The sequence below is a fragment of the Poecilia formosa genome, unplaced genomic scaffold (genome assembly GCF_000485575.1).
Source record: "Poecilia formosa unplaced genomic scaffold, Poecilia_formosa-5.1.2 Scaffold766, whole genome shotgun sequence".
NCBI classification, from domain to species: domain Eukaryota; kingdom Metazoa; phylum Chordata; class Actinopteri; order Cyprinodontiformes; family Poeciliidae; genus Poecilia; species Poecilia formosa.
The window spans coordinates 101,054-114,943 of NW_006800705.1; the positions used below are offsets into that span (position 1 = coordinate 101,054).

The window sequence follows — 13,890 nt, forward strand, 5'->3', positions numbered from 1 at the left end:
TCAAAACATTTTAAGTCAATCATCGGCCTATAAAAAGACATGGCGGGCCACATGTGGCTCACGGGCCTTTGGTTTGACACATGTGCTGTAAATGCACCACCATGCTGCTCAATTTGGTTTAAAAAATTGGGCTGCCTAAAAAAAAAAAATCTAAAAAATTTTACAAATTTAATTCTACTTTAATGTTTGACAAAGTTTGTAGATTTTGGAAACATTTTTTACATTTATTCATGTGTGAATAGTCTCTACTCCATCACCTAGAATTATTAACATCTGTTTTTTCTTAAGCGCTTGATTAAAAAAAAACAAAGTGTGAAAGTCATAAAGGAAAATGTGCGTTGCCGTCAGCAACACATCAAAATAAAAGTTTGTAGATAAACAAAGGCATTCATAACGCGCTATAGTTGGTCGTGAAGAAAGCTGTGCAGGATGTCATCACCTTTTCTCTCCAACAAGTCCTGATTGTATTATCAGAAACCTGGCATCTGGGCGTGACCTTGTTAACTGCCAGGGTAATCAACTTTAACCAAATGGGAGGAGAGGGGATGATAAATTATTAGTGAGGAAGATTTTGTTCATGTTTTATTAAATTGGCCTGTCAAAGGGGGCTGGTCAAATTATCTGGGGCCTCGTTTATTGGAGGCCGGCCATATTGGCGCATCTGTTACAATTATTTATAATTTCCAGGCAGGCAGCAGGACCAAGTGGGTTTTTTCAGCATCAGCCACATAAAGCAATTTAGAAATTAACTAATGTGGGAGTGTCTGACTTTTCCGGATTCAGTCTTTCTTCACATGCCGATTTTGAAACTTAACTGAGGGAGGAAGAGACATGAAAAAGGAAAATACAAACAGAATCCAACTATCAGACAGGGGAGAGGATGTGATTGAAATTAAAAGAAGAGGATATGCAGGTGCAAGACGGGGAAAAAAGGACTGAAAAGGAGGATGAGTGTGAGAGAAAAAGCCGGTCTCGGTAATTACTGAACACGATTAGGTTCTTGGGGGATCTTGTCTGGCACTCGCGGCCCTCGCTGGTGAGGCTGCGGCAAGCGAGACCATATGGAGCGAGGCTGGTGATTGTGCTCCCTGAAGCTCGTGACCCGTCTGCTGCCGAGCCCCTGAGCTGAATCCGAAATGAGACTTGCCAGGCCTAATGTTCTACACATGCACCATTTATGCCACAAAACAAATCTGATCACTGTTAATTATGGAGCAGCTATAATCAGGAGGCAAACCCTTCTCCCTGCACCACACACACACACACACACACACACACTCGCTCAATCAGCTCTGCAGAAATGAGCGGAGTGACAGTAGAGATTGGATGGACCTGAGGAGCGAGGGCGACGGGGTTCCTGCTCCCGACCAGATCCGCTGCACTTCGTATTCATGCTGGTGTTTCTTCAAAGAATGTGCGTGTGAATAAATGCATGAGCGTCGGCGTTAACCGGTTGCGTGGTGGGAAGGGACAGCACGCGGGGCGTTGGATGTTTTCTGTGTGTACGAAGCAGCCCGGAGTCCTCCCACGCAGTTTGTTTGACCCGCTCGGCTTTGCTTTAACGAGTGAGCGCGGCGCTCTGCGGCGGCGGCGGCAGCGGCAGCACATGGCTGTGCTTCATTAATGAGGCGGCCTGTGCTACACGGAGGCTCTCATCTAATGAGAGCTGTTGAGTTTGTAAAACACACCGCTGGCATCCGCGCCGTTGGTGTGTCTCCTGCTCTGGACGAAGGCCCGGCTTCAAACACACACCTAAACTTCTGCTCATCATGTTATTTACTGGAACCAGGACTGATAAAAATAAAGAAATTAAACACTAGCTAAATCTGTTTAACATAAAATATGGTTAATGTATACTATTAATTAGTTGCCCGGTTCTAATTATTTGTCATAGTTACCAATATATTAATGAGATGATAATCATATTCTTTAGAGAAAAACAAGTAGAAACGCACTGATTACAGGTTTTTTGATTTGTTTTGTTTTTGTGCCGAATCCAATTTAAAAATTCTTTAAAGTTCCGTAAGCTTCACTGGATGATGCAGTTGTTTTATTTTTAATGTTTTATCGGCTCTAGTGGCCTTTATTTGATAGTGAACTGACAGGAAAGTGGATAATGAGAGAAGACATGGGGCAAAGGTCAACAGGCCGGGAATCGAACCTGCAACAGCCACATGGAGGACTAACACCTCCATATGTGGGTTGTGTTTAACCTCCGCGCCACCACAGCACACCGATGACGCAGTTTTTATGCATTTCCCCATAGACACACACCAATATGCAACCATATCCAACATTAATACTGTTGTTATGGCCGATAATCAATATTTACCCATATTATATATATATATTTCGTTACAGTTTCAACACCAAAAACACATCAACAAGTTAAAATAAATACTGGTATTTTATATCGGCTCAGTTTTGCTTATTGGACCAATTTGTTAAATTACAAATATCAGGCGATACTGATGTTAACGGTGATATATGGAGCATCCCTACTTCCCTCTCGAAAAAGAAAATCCAAGATGGCCGAATGTAACTACAAATTCGTCATTTGTTAAACGGACGATGCTGTCAGTTTAACAAATGTTAAACTGAAATCACTGTTAAATTAACAAATTTAACAGTGATGTCAGTTTAATGTTTGTTAAACTGACATCGGTGTTAAATGGAGCGTTGTCTTATTGGCTCCATTTAACAGCCAATAAGACAACCTATCTTATTGGTTGTCTACCAATAAGATAGGTTATAACCTCACATTTAAGCATAAGTATTTATTTTCTGCTGTATACATAACTACAGTTTATATCACAGAACCTCCCACTTTTTCATTAATTTACCATTCTTATTTCATTTATTGGTGAATTAAAACAGTCTTAATAAAAACGAATCTGTTTGTGTTATAGTCTTTCAAAGGAAGTAAGAAATGTCTCTTCACACCTCAGAGAAACCTTGAAATTAGTATCAGCTAGTAAAAACCATCCAATCCTATCGGATGGACCAAACAGGTTTATGAAGTCTTAATCTATATTAAGATATAGATATTAATCTATATTAAGACTTCATAAAACATTTTTGAAACAATAATAAAACTGTAATTGGTTAAGAAATGATTTGTAGAAGCTAGTTTTCTTGGTGAACTGAATGCCTGGCCTGCTGTATTTCCTGTTGCAGGAATGGTGAGAACCTCGGAGAGATCTGAACGACTGCCCACACTATTACCAGCGTAGCGCTCATTCAGCCTGGTGCTACATCCAAAAGGCCCAAGGTCTGTAATGGATTCTAATGTTCGTCTTTAATCACCGCTCAGACCTGTTAGCAGCCAAGAATCAGACAACTGTAAATACTTTTGATGCAGTTTGGGAGGCAGTTAGGAACTGTTCTTTCAGGCTATCCATCCTTTTTATTTTTATCATGCCCCTTTAATCTGTTTACACAGCCCTCTTTGTTTCAGCAGAACTTTAAGTGTTGCTAGTCTTATTAAAGTTCCTGTAACAGTATAATTAAAAACAAAAAAAGACAGGTAATATCTGTGCACAACATGTAAATATAATCCACAATGGGTGTTCTTCCTCGCTCCCACCCTCCTCCTCCTCCTCGACTGGTTTTACTGTGGGAGGGGTGTTCAAAGCAGTCGCTCTGGTGCGTATTTAAATGAGCGCTGCGTCTCCCGCCTGTGCTCCTGTTGTGATCACCACTTTGATCACCTCCAATGTAACTCTCGCCGAAAACATTTAAAATTAAAATGGAATCTGCCCTAACAACCTGAGCATTGGAAATTTAACAGGTGTTCGCAGGGAAGTTGTGAAAGAATCTGCGATTATGCGCTCGGATAGACGCACCTTTAGTGAGACGGGCGCCCGTGCGGACCAGGCCGGCATGCATACAATCTGTCAGTGAAATTACAGGAAGGAAAACAGAAAGCCTTCCCGACTCAGAGCTTTACCTTGGCATACCTGATGCGTTTGCTTTGATATAAAAAAAAAAAGATAAAAAATAATAAAAATCTAAATCAGGCTGACAGCATGTCTAAACTGTTACTAACTCACAATTACAAACTTTATATTTATAATAACTAACGTATTACAAAGATTAGCTTTGTAGCCCTAGCAACAAAAATATAGAGAAGAAAATTGTTACCTACTGAAGACCAGATAAGAGGTCGGCTGGTGATTCATTTTAAATTACACCACTGTGTGTAAAAGGTGGCAAACTCAAACAGTCTGTTACAAGATTCAAGCCTCGTCAACTTGTCATGCTACAACCACAGACTTATTTGAAGGAGTATTATTATGTGTTTTCCAGGCACATAGTGCCATTTTCTAGCACAATCAGGTACCTTTGTAATTTAATGCCTTGAAATTTGGCCCCTCTCTTTAAAAACTCCTGCTCTTTCTGAAACGCCACCATCACAAAGTCATCACAATATGGCTCCTCTATTAACCCTTTAGCAACCAGCATTGGGCTGAGAAGTAGCTCCTATAAGGAGCTCAGCAGATGCTCAGTTCCACCAGGTGTTCACTAATTGGTGCTGGCTAGTCTGAAGGAGCCGAGTGGCAGAGGTCTGCTCTGTGAGGCAGAAAACCTGCAGCGCAGAGGTGGAGCTGTGCCTCAAAAGCGGAGCAAAGTCCAACCATGCGTTTGGCACAGCTGGATGGTTGCCATGGAGATTAAATAATTTCTCAAACATGCATGAAAGAATCAAGCCAGCACTCCAGGATTTTGGATGGATTTTGATGGATGGAAGAGATGGTTAAGCTTCCTCCTTCTCTCACTGCTCTGCATCCATGAAGCCTCCTTCTCAACTCCTCTGGCATTTGGGGTCATAGTTCAGGTATTAGTCGAGTCTTTGAGATGCCAATCACAGCATGATGCTCCCACCACCATGCATCACTGTGGTGTGAACACCCTATTTATGCTCAATGCCATTTAGATGCCTTCTAAAGGCTGCCGGTTGCACCAATCGCGACTGCTTTTGTGATTTTATTTTTGAAGTGAAAATGACTTATTTTGTGATGCTACTTCAGAAATATTTGCAAGGAGTTTTGCAATATGTTTTTCCTATACTCAAATATAACAGAAAAAACATGAGGAAATAACAAGCAGAAAGACTGGGCACAAGCATTTTCATTCTTTAAAGAACTTGTGCTTTTTGTTCCTTGCCTTATCTATCGCAGAGTATAACTGAATGTCAAGAGAGGCTGAGGCAGCAGTACAGTAAAAGTAAGAAATACTGCCACCTGCAGATGGGAATTAGAATCACTTAAACCAAGTGATGAAGTGATTCAAACGTAAAATGTGAAAAAATGTGTTGATCTGTTGAGATTCCGTGATCACAGAATCTGGGATTGACTAGATTTTATTTAGGGGTATCAGAGTAAAGGTGCTAATTAGACTGAATTAGCTCCACTGGAAACTCGTTGTATTAGCATACATGTATGCCCAAGCTTACCCACCATTCATACACACATCCACACACAGAGCACTATCTGCATCTCCTCTAAATGTACTGTAGTATTAATTACTGAGGGAACGCTGCAGAACTGTATTTAATTACTGACTAAATGAACCATTTAGACTTTACTGCTGGTTTAATTAACCGGGTTAAGTGAGATACGGTGATTGTAACTCACTTAACATTTGAGCTGATATCTTTTGACTTCCACAGTCTGGGGGCAGCAATTTCAGGAAATATCAACCGATGATCAAATTAAATAATTACTGTCTGTGGAGGGAGAGATATTGCACGACTCCTGGAAAATGTTATCTTAAGCTGAGATAGGTTCAAACTGAATCAAGTTAGAGCAGATTAGGAGACAACTTCTGCAAACTAAAGCCTTCAGTAAGCTACGTCTGTGGTCTTTACCCTAACCCTGTTTATACTTCTGAAAATTATGTAAAAAAAATAAGTAAAATAATCAGAATTTGTGCTCTGTTGTCACTGGTAGCAATGTTTAAATGTTGCAGGGGGTTTTTAAGATTCTTGATTTAGACTTGAGTGTTTTCTGCTTGCATCCTCTCAATTTTATGCAATAAATAACTGTTAGCTAGCAGGACGCACATATGCGTTGTGGGAAATCTCGTGCAAAATTTGTACCACATTTAGAATAATCATGGGCTAGTTTTCATATTCAGATCATTCAGTTTTGGTCTGCACAAAGCTGAACTGCAATGCTTTGGTCTGAATTCCTAATTTTTGTAGCTCTACGGGTCCCTTTTCTACCCTGATCTGAGGTGTGTCGTTTTGGTGTCGTCTCTTTAAATGCAAATGAGGCACTACAAGCCCCGCCTCCTCCTGGTCAAAGAGCGTCACACTCCACCCTATTCAGCCATTTTTGTAGTTACGGCACAGAAACAGTTTATTGCCAGATTGATTTATTCTGATTCTAACCCAACATTTTTCAGTTTATTGCATTTGTCTCTGTATGTTTACCTCATACTGTTAGATGTTGTTATTTGACTCATTATTGTGCTGGATTTGTTTTCAGCCTGCTCAGCTGGTTGATCATTTTGAAGGCTGCAGCACACCGCCATCAACATCTCTTCTTTTCCTTTTACAGTTTCTGGAGCTCATCTTCCAAACCCTCTCTCTCTTCTCCATGCATGGAGAAATGCCCAGAAATTATGAGACTGTCTTACAGCAACAGTCTTCAGTCAGAGGACCCTTCAGATTTGTTGCAAGACTGACTGCAACTGGAAATCCTTCCTGCCCACAGCATCATCATCTAGACACGTCATGATAACAAATTTTTGCAGCACAAATTGTCCCAGAAATTACTCTGATAAACAATAATGTTTTTAGAATCTTTTCAAGTAATATAATAATAATAATATCATAAGATTGCAATTATGCCTCCTAAATATCAATAAAGTTTAATTTTGTAATGAAAATTTAACAGTGGAAGATATTTTAAATATCCAAAATAAATAAAATGACCAAAAAACACCAAAACCATAAATGAAATGGATTTAGTCTCTGCAGACAAAATTGCCCTTCAAAAAATATCATCAGAATGGAAGAGATCAAAGTAATTTTAATTCATCATGCGATTGATTTATTGATTTATTGTGACAGACTAACCGCCATCCACAATGACCCTAAAAGATGTTTGAATGATATGAGAGGGAAGTAAAGTAATTCTGATCTGACATTAGTAATCTTGATTCCTCCCAAGCTGGAGTCTTTGTTGAGCTGAAACTTTAGCCAAACGATAAAAAACCCTCCCAAACTGTCAAAGTGTAACAGCAGTGTTGCTAAAGCAGGTGCGCCGATCACCATATCATTAAACGCTATTAAAGGTCTCTATCGCCTCAGGGTGACTGTTCAAAGGTGCTGAACTGAAGTCAAACTCCCGCTGACTGACAGATGTAGAATTGTAACTCTAACATCATCTTCAAGAACATTACTGGCCTCCAATTAAATCACCTCTCTCCACCTCTTTTCTGCACGTCGTTTCTGACCAGAGCATGTTAAAAGGACTTAAAGTTACTTGGGTGGTTTGAGATAAAGAAGATTGATAAAGTAGGTAAATCAGAGAGTCGGTGTGTGTTTGGGTCTGAGAGGGAGAGAGGATCAGATAACTGACATAAAAGAGAGCGGTGCAAAGGGAGACGGAGAGATCAAGGGTGAGCCAGTGTAATATCAAAAGATGATTCTGAGTCATGGACCACCACTACAGGCCATGCTGGGTGGGTCGGTTCTTACAGTACACGCTAATCCACCTTATACCTGATTCAGACATCAGTAACCTGGCTGATCTGACAGTTACAATAAAATCTAGATTCCCAAACATTTAGCCGGGGACCCCCTTTGCAAAGTATATACATATAAATAAGTAAAAAAACATCAACCTTTCAAATATTTTGCTCGTTTAGCATAAATCCTGCTTCATACCTTCTTAATTTAGTCACCTGTCTCATTTTTGGATGGTTCCAAAACCGATCTGATAAATGCCCACCCTGTGTGTAGCTGATCACATCACAGTGCGGATGGTGTCTGTGTGGGAGACAATAAGCAGTCAGCTGGGAGTTTACCTTGAGGTTGGTTTGTTTGTTTGGTGAGAGAGCTGCAGGCTGCGTGTGCTGCTGCTGCTGCAGCAGCAGCTGGATTTGTTCCTGTTGTTTCTGCAGCTGAGCCTGCAGTTCGGAGATCTGCTCGTCTTTCTGGACCACCTGGGTGCTGAGCTCCTGGTGACTCTGCCGCAGCTTAGCCTCGCTGGACACCAGGGCCTGGTAGCACTGACTCAGCTCTTTGTACAGCTGGCAGCAAACAGGAGATGACGGACCGTCAGTGATCACGTTACATAAAAGATGACACTTATTATGGGCCATGTTGTATTTTACTGCTGGTACTAACTGATGCATGAGGTAAAATCTGGAGAATCGAGTATTAAAACGGATAAAACAGAGAAAGATCAAGCTAAACGGTGTCCTAGTGATGCAGGCAGCAGGAACTGGGCTGTTAAATAGAGAAACCAGTCTTAAACCAGTCACAGTAACCAATCTTCCTGGAACATTTAACACTGAAACTGGAAGACATTTTAAATGTCCAAACAAACAAAACAACAGAAACAACTAAAATGAACTATGAAGTCTCTGCAAACAAAATAGTGGTTCATAAAAAGAGTTAACTGAGACCAAAGAGCCAGACTGAAGACTTTAGTAATCCAGGAAAAAAAGAGAGAAAAGAGAGAAATGATACATCAAGTGGAAATTATTGAGCTTGTTTTAATTTATTATGATTAACTGATTTATTGCTCATTGCGACAAGCCTATCCAGGACACGAGAATCCTAAGAGCTGAAACAAAATGTTCTGATCCCGGCTTAATGGGGCCATATTGTACATTTTGTCCAGTTGGTACTGTTGAAACTTTATAGCTCCCTTTGTGGGATTTTCATGAAGTATTTTAGAAGAGTTACATAAAATATCTAAGTTGAAAAATATTAACTATCCTATTGATCCAAGGTTGTGTCAAGGGTGTCTTCTGTTAAATGACTGCAGCGATGCAGTGATAAGGTTTCTGCCGTGCTTTACTAAGGCATGTAAAACATGTTATTTGAACGGAGGTATTATTCCTACAGAGTGCTGCTGCTAGAGGCACTGCATGGTGAAATATGCAGCTTCGATTCTCTGTGGAGATAAATGAGAGCTGGAGGACGGTTTCATTGTAAGGAAAAATCTCTGAGAAGAAGAAACATGATGATGTCATGAGATGGTCTCCAACCTTTGGACATTCACAAAAAACACCTTTAAATTTCTGCATCACAAGAACTCCTTACAACAAAACCAAGACAATGAGAACTGAAAACGGGCTCATAGTTCAGCACAGCCATCCTGAACGTCCGTAAAATTTATGATCAGGATATTTAAGAACAAACTGTATTAAATCGTATTCAGATGTAATTAGAGGTTCCACAGAAAGTCAGAGGAGAGCGAATACCCCTTGGTAGGAAGTGGCGTCGGCCGTGTGCGCCTCCTCCTGGTTCCTCAGGACCCTCTGGGTGTCCAGGTTGAGTCCCTCCAGCTGCTTGATCAGGTGGCTCTGTTCGGCTGCGTGCTCCGTGCTTTGCTTGTACAGACCCTGGACTTCAGCAAAATCACGCCTGCAGACACAAACACAAAGTGACACACAGTCAAACTGGATCACTAATGTTACCTCTGCTGCTTTATGCAGGAATTACAGGTCAAGGTTTACAACTTAATGCAGAAATTCCCAAACTTTAATCAGGCCATGGCTCCCAAAGGGCATCAGCCTGCAGACAATGCTATGAAAAATGTAGAGACATTAAATTTGACTTTTTCTTCTCACTTTTACTTACTATTAAATAATTATTACATTTAATTAGCATAAATGTTGCCTCATCCCTTCTGATTTTAGTTGGCGAGGAGTTCTGTAGCGGAACATTTTTATCAGGAAATAATCTGATGTTGAATAAATTATCAGATAAACTTTATGTAAATATGTAATATTTGTATAGTAATCCCATCAAATTTGATTTAATCTCCACAGTTTAGTTTTTTGCAGCAGGAAATATCTGTCTTTTTCTTGTCAGAAATTGTTCAATTTCTAGATTCAGGAGCAAAAAAACTTGATAATTTTAACTGGCAGCCAATGACAAAGAAAAACATCGCAAGTCACGTTTTCCTGAATTTCCCCACTTTGGGACAATAAAGGCCATTTCTATCTTCTATTTCCATATCCAATCAATTACTTTAACTTATATTTTAATAAAATTGCATTCATAAAACATTTAAATGTGTGATTTTTTTCATCTTCTCTCCAACTCTTTGAGGCCCCTTTTTGAAAAACACTGACTAAATGTATAAAAACCGTCTTAATGAGTTAAACGTTTATTGAAACTTAACGTTGGTTTCTTGCTTATTGATTTAAAACATAATTCAGAGTAAAAGACAAATTTGATAACATATCTGAATATGTTTTCACAGCAGTCCTTCAGCTTCCTAACACAGCAACGCTGATGAGCTGTGAATCATTCTGGATACTAATGAGGTCAGCAGAAGACCTCATGCAAACATCAGAATGTGACTGACATGTCAGGGTGCCTCTGGCATTAAAACTGAGAAGCAGTAAAAAGAAAAAAACACAGAGATTACCATTAAAGCTCCTACAGTTCTGTCAGTTTCTATAATATCGACTAAAGCTTAGTGAAAGCCTGCCCTGTTTCCCTTCTTCCCTGCTTTAAAGCACATCCACTATGCAGGGCTTATCAAATGGCTTTAGGTGAGCCGGAGATGAAGGAATGTGTGTCACCCCAAACCTCACAGCATATATGCTCCATTTACACTACGCCTCCTTCACCTGATAAAATTACCCATCAGGCTACCTCTAGTGGCACCTTGGTTCACAACATCAGACGGGGTTTTTTCAGCTGATTTCAACTCACTGTATTTGTTCAAGTCGATCTTGTTTTGCAGCTAACTCCGTCTCTTTGGAAGAAAGCTTTGCAGCCAAAACGGCGCTGTGCGCCTTCAGTTTAGGAAGCTCCTGACAAACACGCTGCAGCTCCTTCTCCAGAGCCTGGTGGAGGAGAGCAAAATGCATTTAAAAAACTTTTTCCAACTTAGAAACCTGAGAGTTATAAGCACAATAATTTATCTGTTACATAATCTATCCATAATTAGGGCTTCTTCAAGTTCAGTACATTTTTTAAAGTCTTTTATTGAACAATATAATGGCTGAACAAAGGGGGAAAAGCCTAAAAAAACACATAGAAATAAAGGGGGAAAAAAGTTTAAAAGAAAAAAATAAGAGAAGAAAAAAATGGAAAATGAAAAACAGGATTCATGGTCAAAAACTGAAGCGTTTCGTTTGATTTAATTTCAGACAGTGCAGAAAACACTAAATGTGTCACTTTATACATTGATAATCTGGTTTCAACTATTGATGGATTTAGTTGTAAATCCTCACCAGATTAAACTTAATCTGAGTGTTTCAAAGAACTGAAATATATGTATTTAAGCAACAAGCTGCAGGAATAAATGTAAAACTTTAAGAATTCCTTAACTTTTAATTGGTTGAAAACAACATTTACCCCTTAATGCACTTCAGGTGTTAAGAGTTGAAGAGTGTTTAAGCATGATGATAGCTTATGTGTGTGTGTGTGTATATATATATATATAAATCAACACAAAATCCCTGAAACAATAGCATAAACTCGAGAACCAGAGCTGGCCGTCAACTTGATCAAATCTGAGGTTAACTCAGATCATTTTTCACCTCAAACCCAGGAGAAACTGTCTCCTCCATGTAAAAACATATTTTTCCACTTGTCTGAAAGCGCTCCCTGCATATTTATATCTATACTTTGATAGGAGGATGGCGCTACGTTCACAACTGAGGGTGTGAGGGACCAGAGAGTTCAAGGTCTGCGTGTTTCGGAGAGGACTTGTCCCTGTGTTGGGAACCTTTAGTCTGGCCTGGGCGGCGTCCCTCTCGCTTCGCTGGCTGTCGGCCTGCCTCCGTTTCTCCTGCAGGTCAGCGCTCAGGGCATCGCAGCGGGACCTTAATCCCTCTTTCTCCTCCTCCAGAGCGCGCACCACCCGCTGCTCCTCCTCTTCCTTTTTTCTCTGCTCCGTCCTCATTTCCTACATAAAAACACCAACATGTGTGTGTGCAGGTCAAAGCAGACAAAAAAAAACAACAGTGACAAAAGCAGGAAAAGAAAAAACACAGAAAAAGTAGCGGTTGAAGCTGAGAGAAGAAGCCCTGCAGAGGGAGAAAAGGAGCAGCGGCCCATGGGGTTGAGTCTGAAATGAATACATAAACAGCAGAGGCTTTGCTGCAGGAGGCCCCTGCATGGGCTGCTGATTAGCCAAGGTCATCTGTGCGGTACGACTGGACCCTCGTGACCAGGTGTTGGTTGGTATGGGCCGAGACGTGCTGCAGGAGCTCAGCTCATGCGGGTACAAGGGCCAGTCTGTCAGCTTTAATGACAGCTTATAATGAGAACGGTGTTTGCAACAAAACCCATTAGACTCAGCCCAGGTATCCTTTGATGATGTCCCCCACTATATCTCGCCAGGAGACCCCACCAAGACCATGTGAGGACCGCTTCGCTATTAATTAATCATAACCGTGTCCCACAGAAGCATAATTAGGGAGAAGTCACATCGTGGCGTGCATGCTTTTCAATTTCCCCAACTGAAGGAAGCATCAAATATTTATATGTGAGTTAAAACCCAGCTTTCCTTTGGTTACTTTATTCGATCACAGTCAGACTTTGAACTGTTAAGTATTCTGTGTTTCCAGGCTGTGAGACAATCCTTGCTGTCCTCTAAATGATTCAGAGGCCTGGGGGCTTCGTGCTGCATTCAAGGTACACTCCAAACAGAGACTTTGGTCCTGGGGCCCCGCGCTGCCACAGGAAATCTGTTCCACCCACCTCCAGTTGCCGATTCTTGTTGTCCAACTCGGCACGCAGCGTTGTCAACTCCTTCGTTAAAGTACCGTCCTGCTCATCCGTCGCCGTCTTCTTCAGCAGCAGCCTCTTAATCTCCTGCTGCTGCCCTGACACTTTCTGCAGCAGACGGAGGAAAAGAAAAACAGCAGAATGCAAAACTGTGAAGCAAAGGAAAAAAAGATACCGCAGAGGAAGCAACTGAGTCCAATAAGAAAATAAAACAATCAGCAGAAAACCAGTTTATCACACAAACTTTCAAAATTTGATAAATAATTATAGCCAAAATAATGTCACAACTATTTATGTTTCTTTTATGTGCCACAAATCTGGAACAAACTTCCAAAAAACTGCCAAACAGCCAAAACACTGAGTTAATTTAAATCAAGAGTAAAGACCCACCTGTTTAGTTTTGCCTTTGAACCATCATAACTGAATCAACATATTTGATGTGCATTAATGATGTTGATGATGTTTATTATCCAACTTGTGACTTTATGACGTTTTTGTGATGTTTTGTTTTTACGTTTTTATGATGTAAAGCACTTTGAACTGCCTTGTTGATGAAATATCCTATACGAATAAAATTGACTGGTTTTCAATAGTGATGTGATGTAGAGCTGGGTGGTGTAGAACTGGGTGGTGTAATGTAGAGCTGGGTGATGTAATGTAGAGCTGGGTGGTGTAGAACTGGGTGGTGTAGAACTGGGTGATGTAATGTAGAACTGGGTGATGTAGAGCTGGGTGGTGTAATGTAGAGCTGGGTGATGTAATGTAGAGCTGGGTGATGTAGAGCTGGGTGGTGTAGAGCTGGGTGATGTAATGTAGAGCTGGGTGATGTAGAGCTGGGTGGTGTAGAGCTGGGTGCTGTAATGTAGAGCTGGGTGATGTAGAGCTGGGTGGTGTAGAGCTGGGTGCTGTAATGTAGAGCTGGGTGGTGTAATGTAGAGCTGGGTGGTGTAATGTAG

At 40.7% G+C, this 13,890-nt stretch overlaps 1 protein-coding gene across 1 annotated transcript in view; it reads right to left on the reverse strand.

The window, feature by feature from the left end:
• Positions 1-13,890, reverse strand: part of LOC103131464 (centlein) — a 95,750-nt gene that overhangs the window by 78,035 nt on the left and 3,825 nt on the right. The window contains exons 2-6 of the mRNA XM_016666670.1: positions 12,908-13,042; positions 11,931-12,110; positions 10,910-11,043; positions 9,445-9,607; positions 8,038-8,262 (exon numbers count right to left, since the gene is read on the reverse strand). Coding sequence (XP_016522156.1) covers positions 8,038-8,262; positions 9,445-9,607; positions 10,910-11,043; positions 11,931-12,110; positions 12,908-13,042 — 837 coding nt within the window. The remainder of the gene's footprint in view (positions 1-8,037; positions 8,263-9,444; positions 9,608-10,909; positions 11,044-11,930; positions 12,111-12,907; positions 13,043-13,890) is intronic.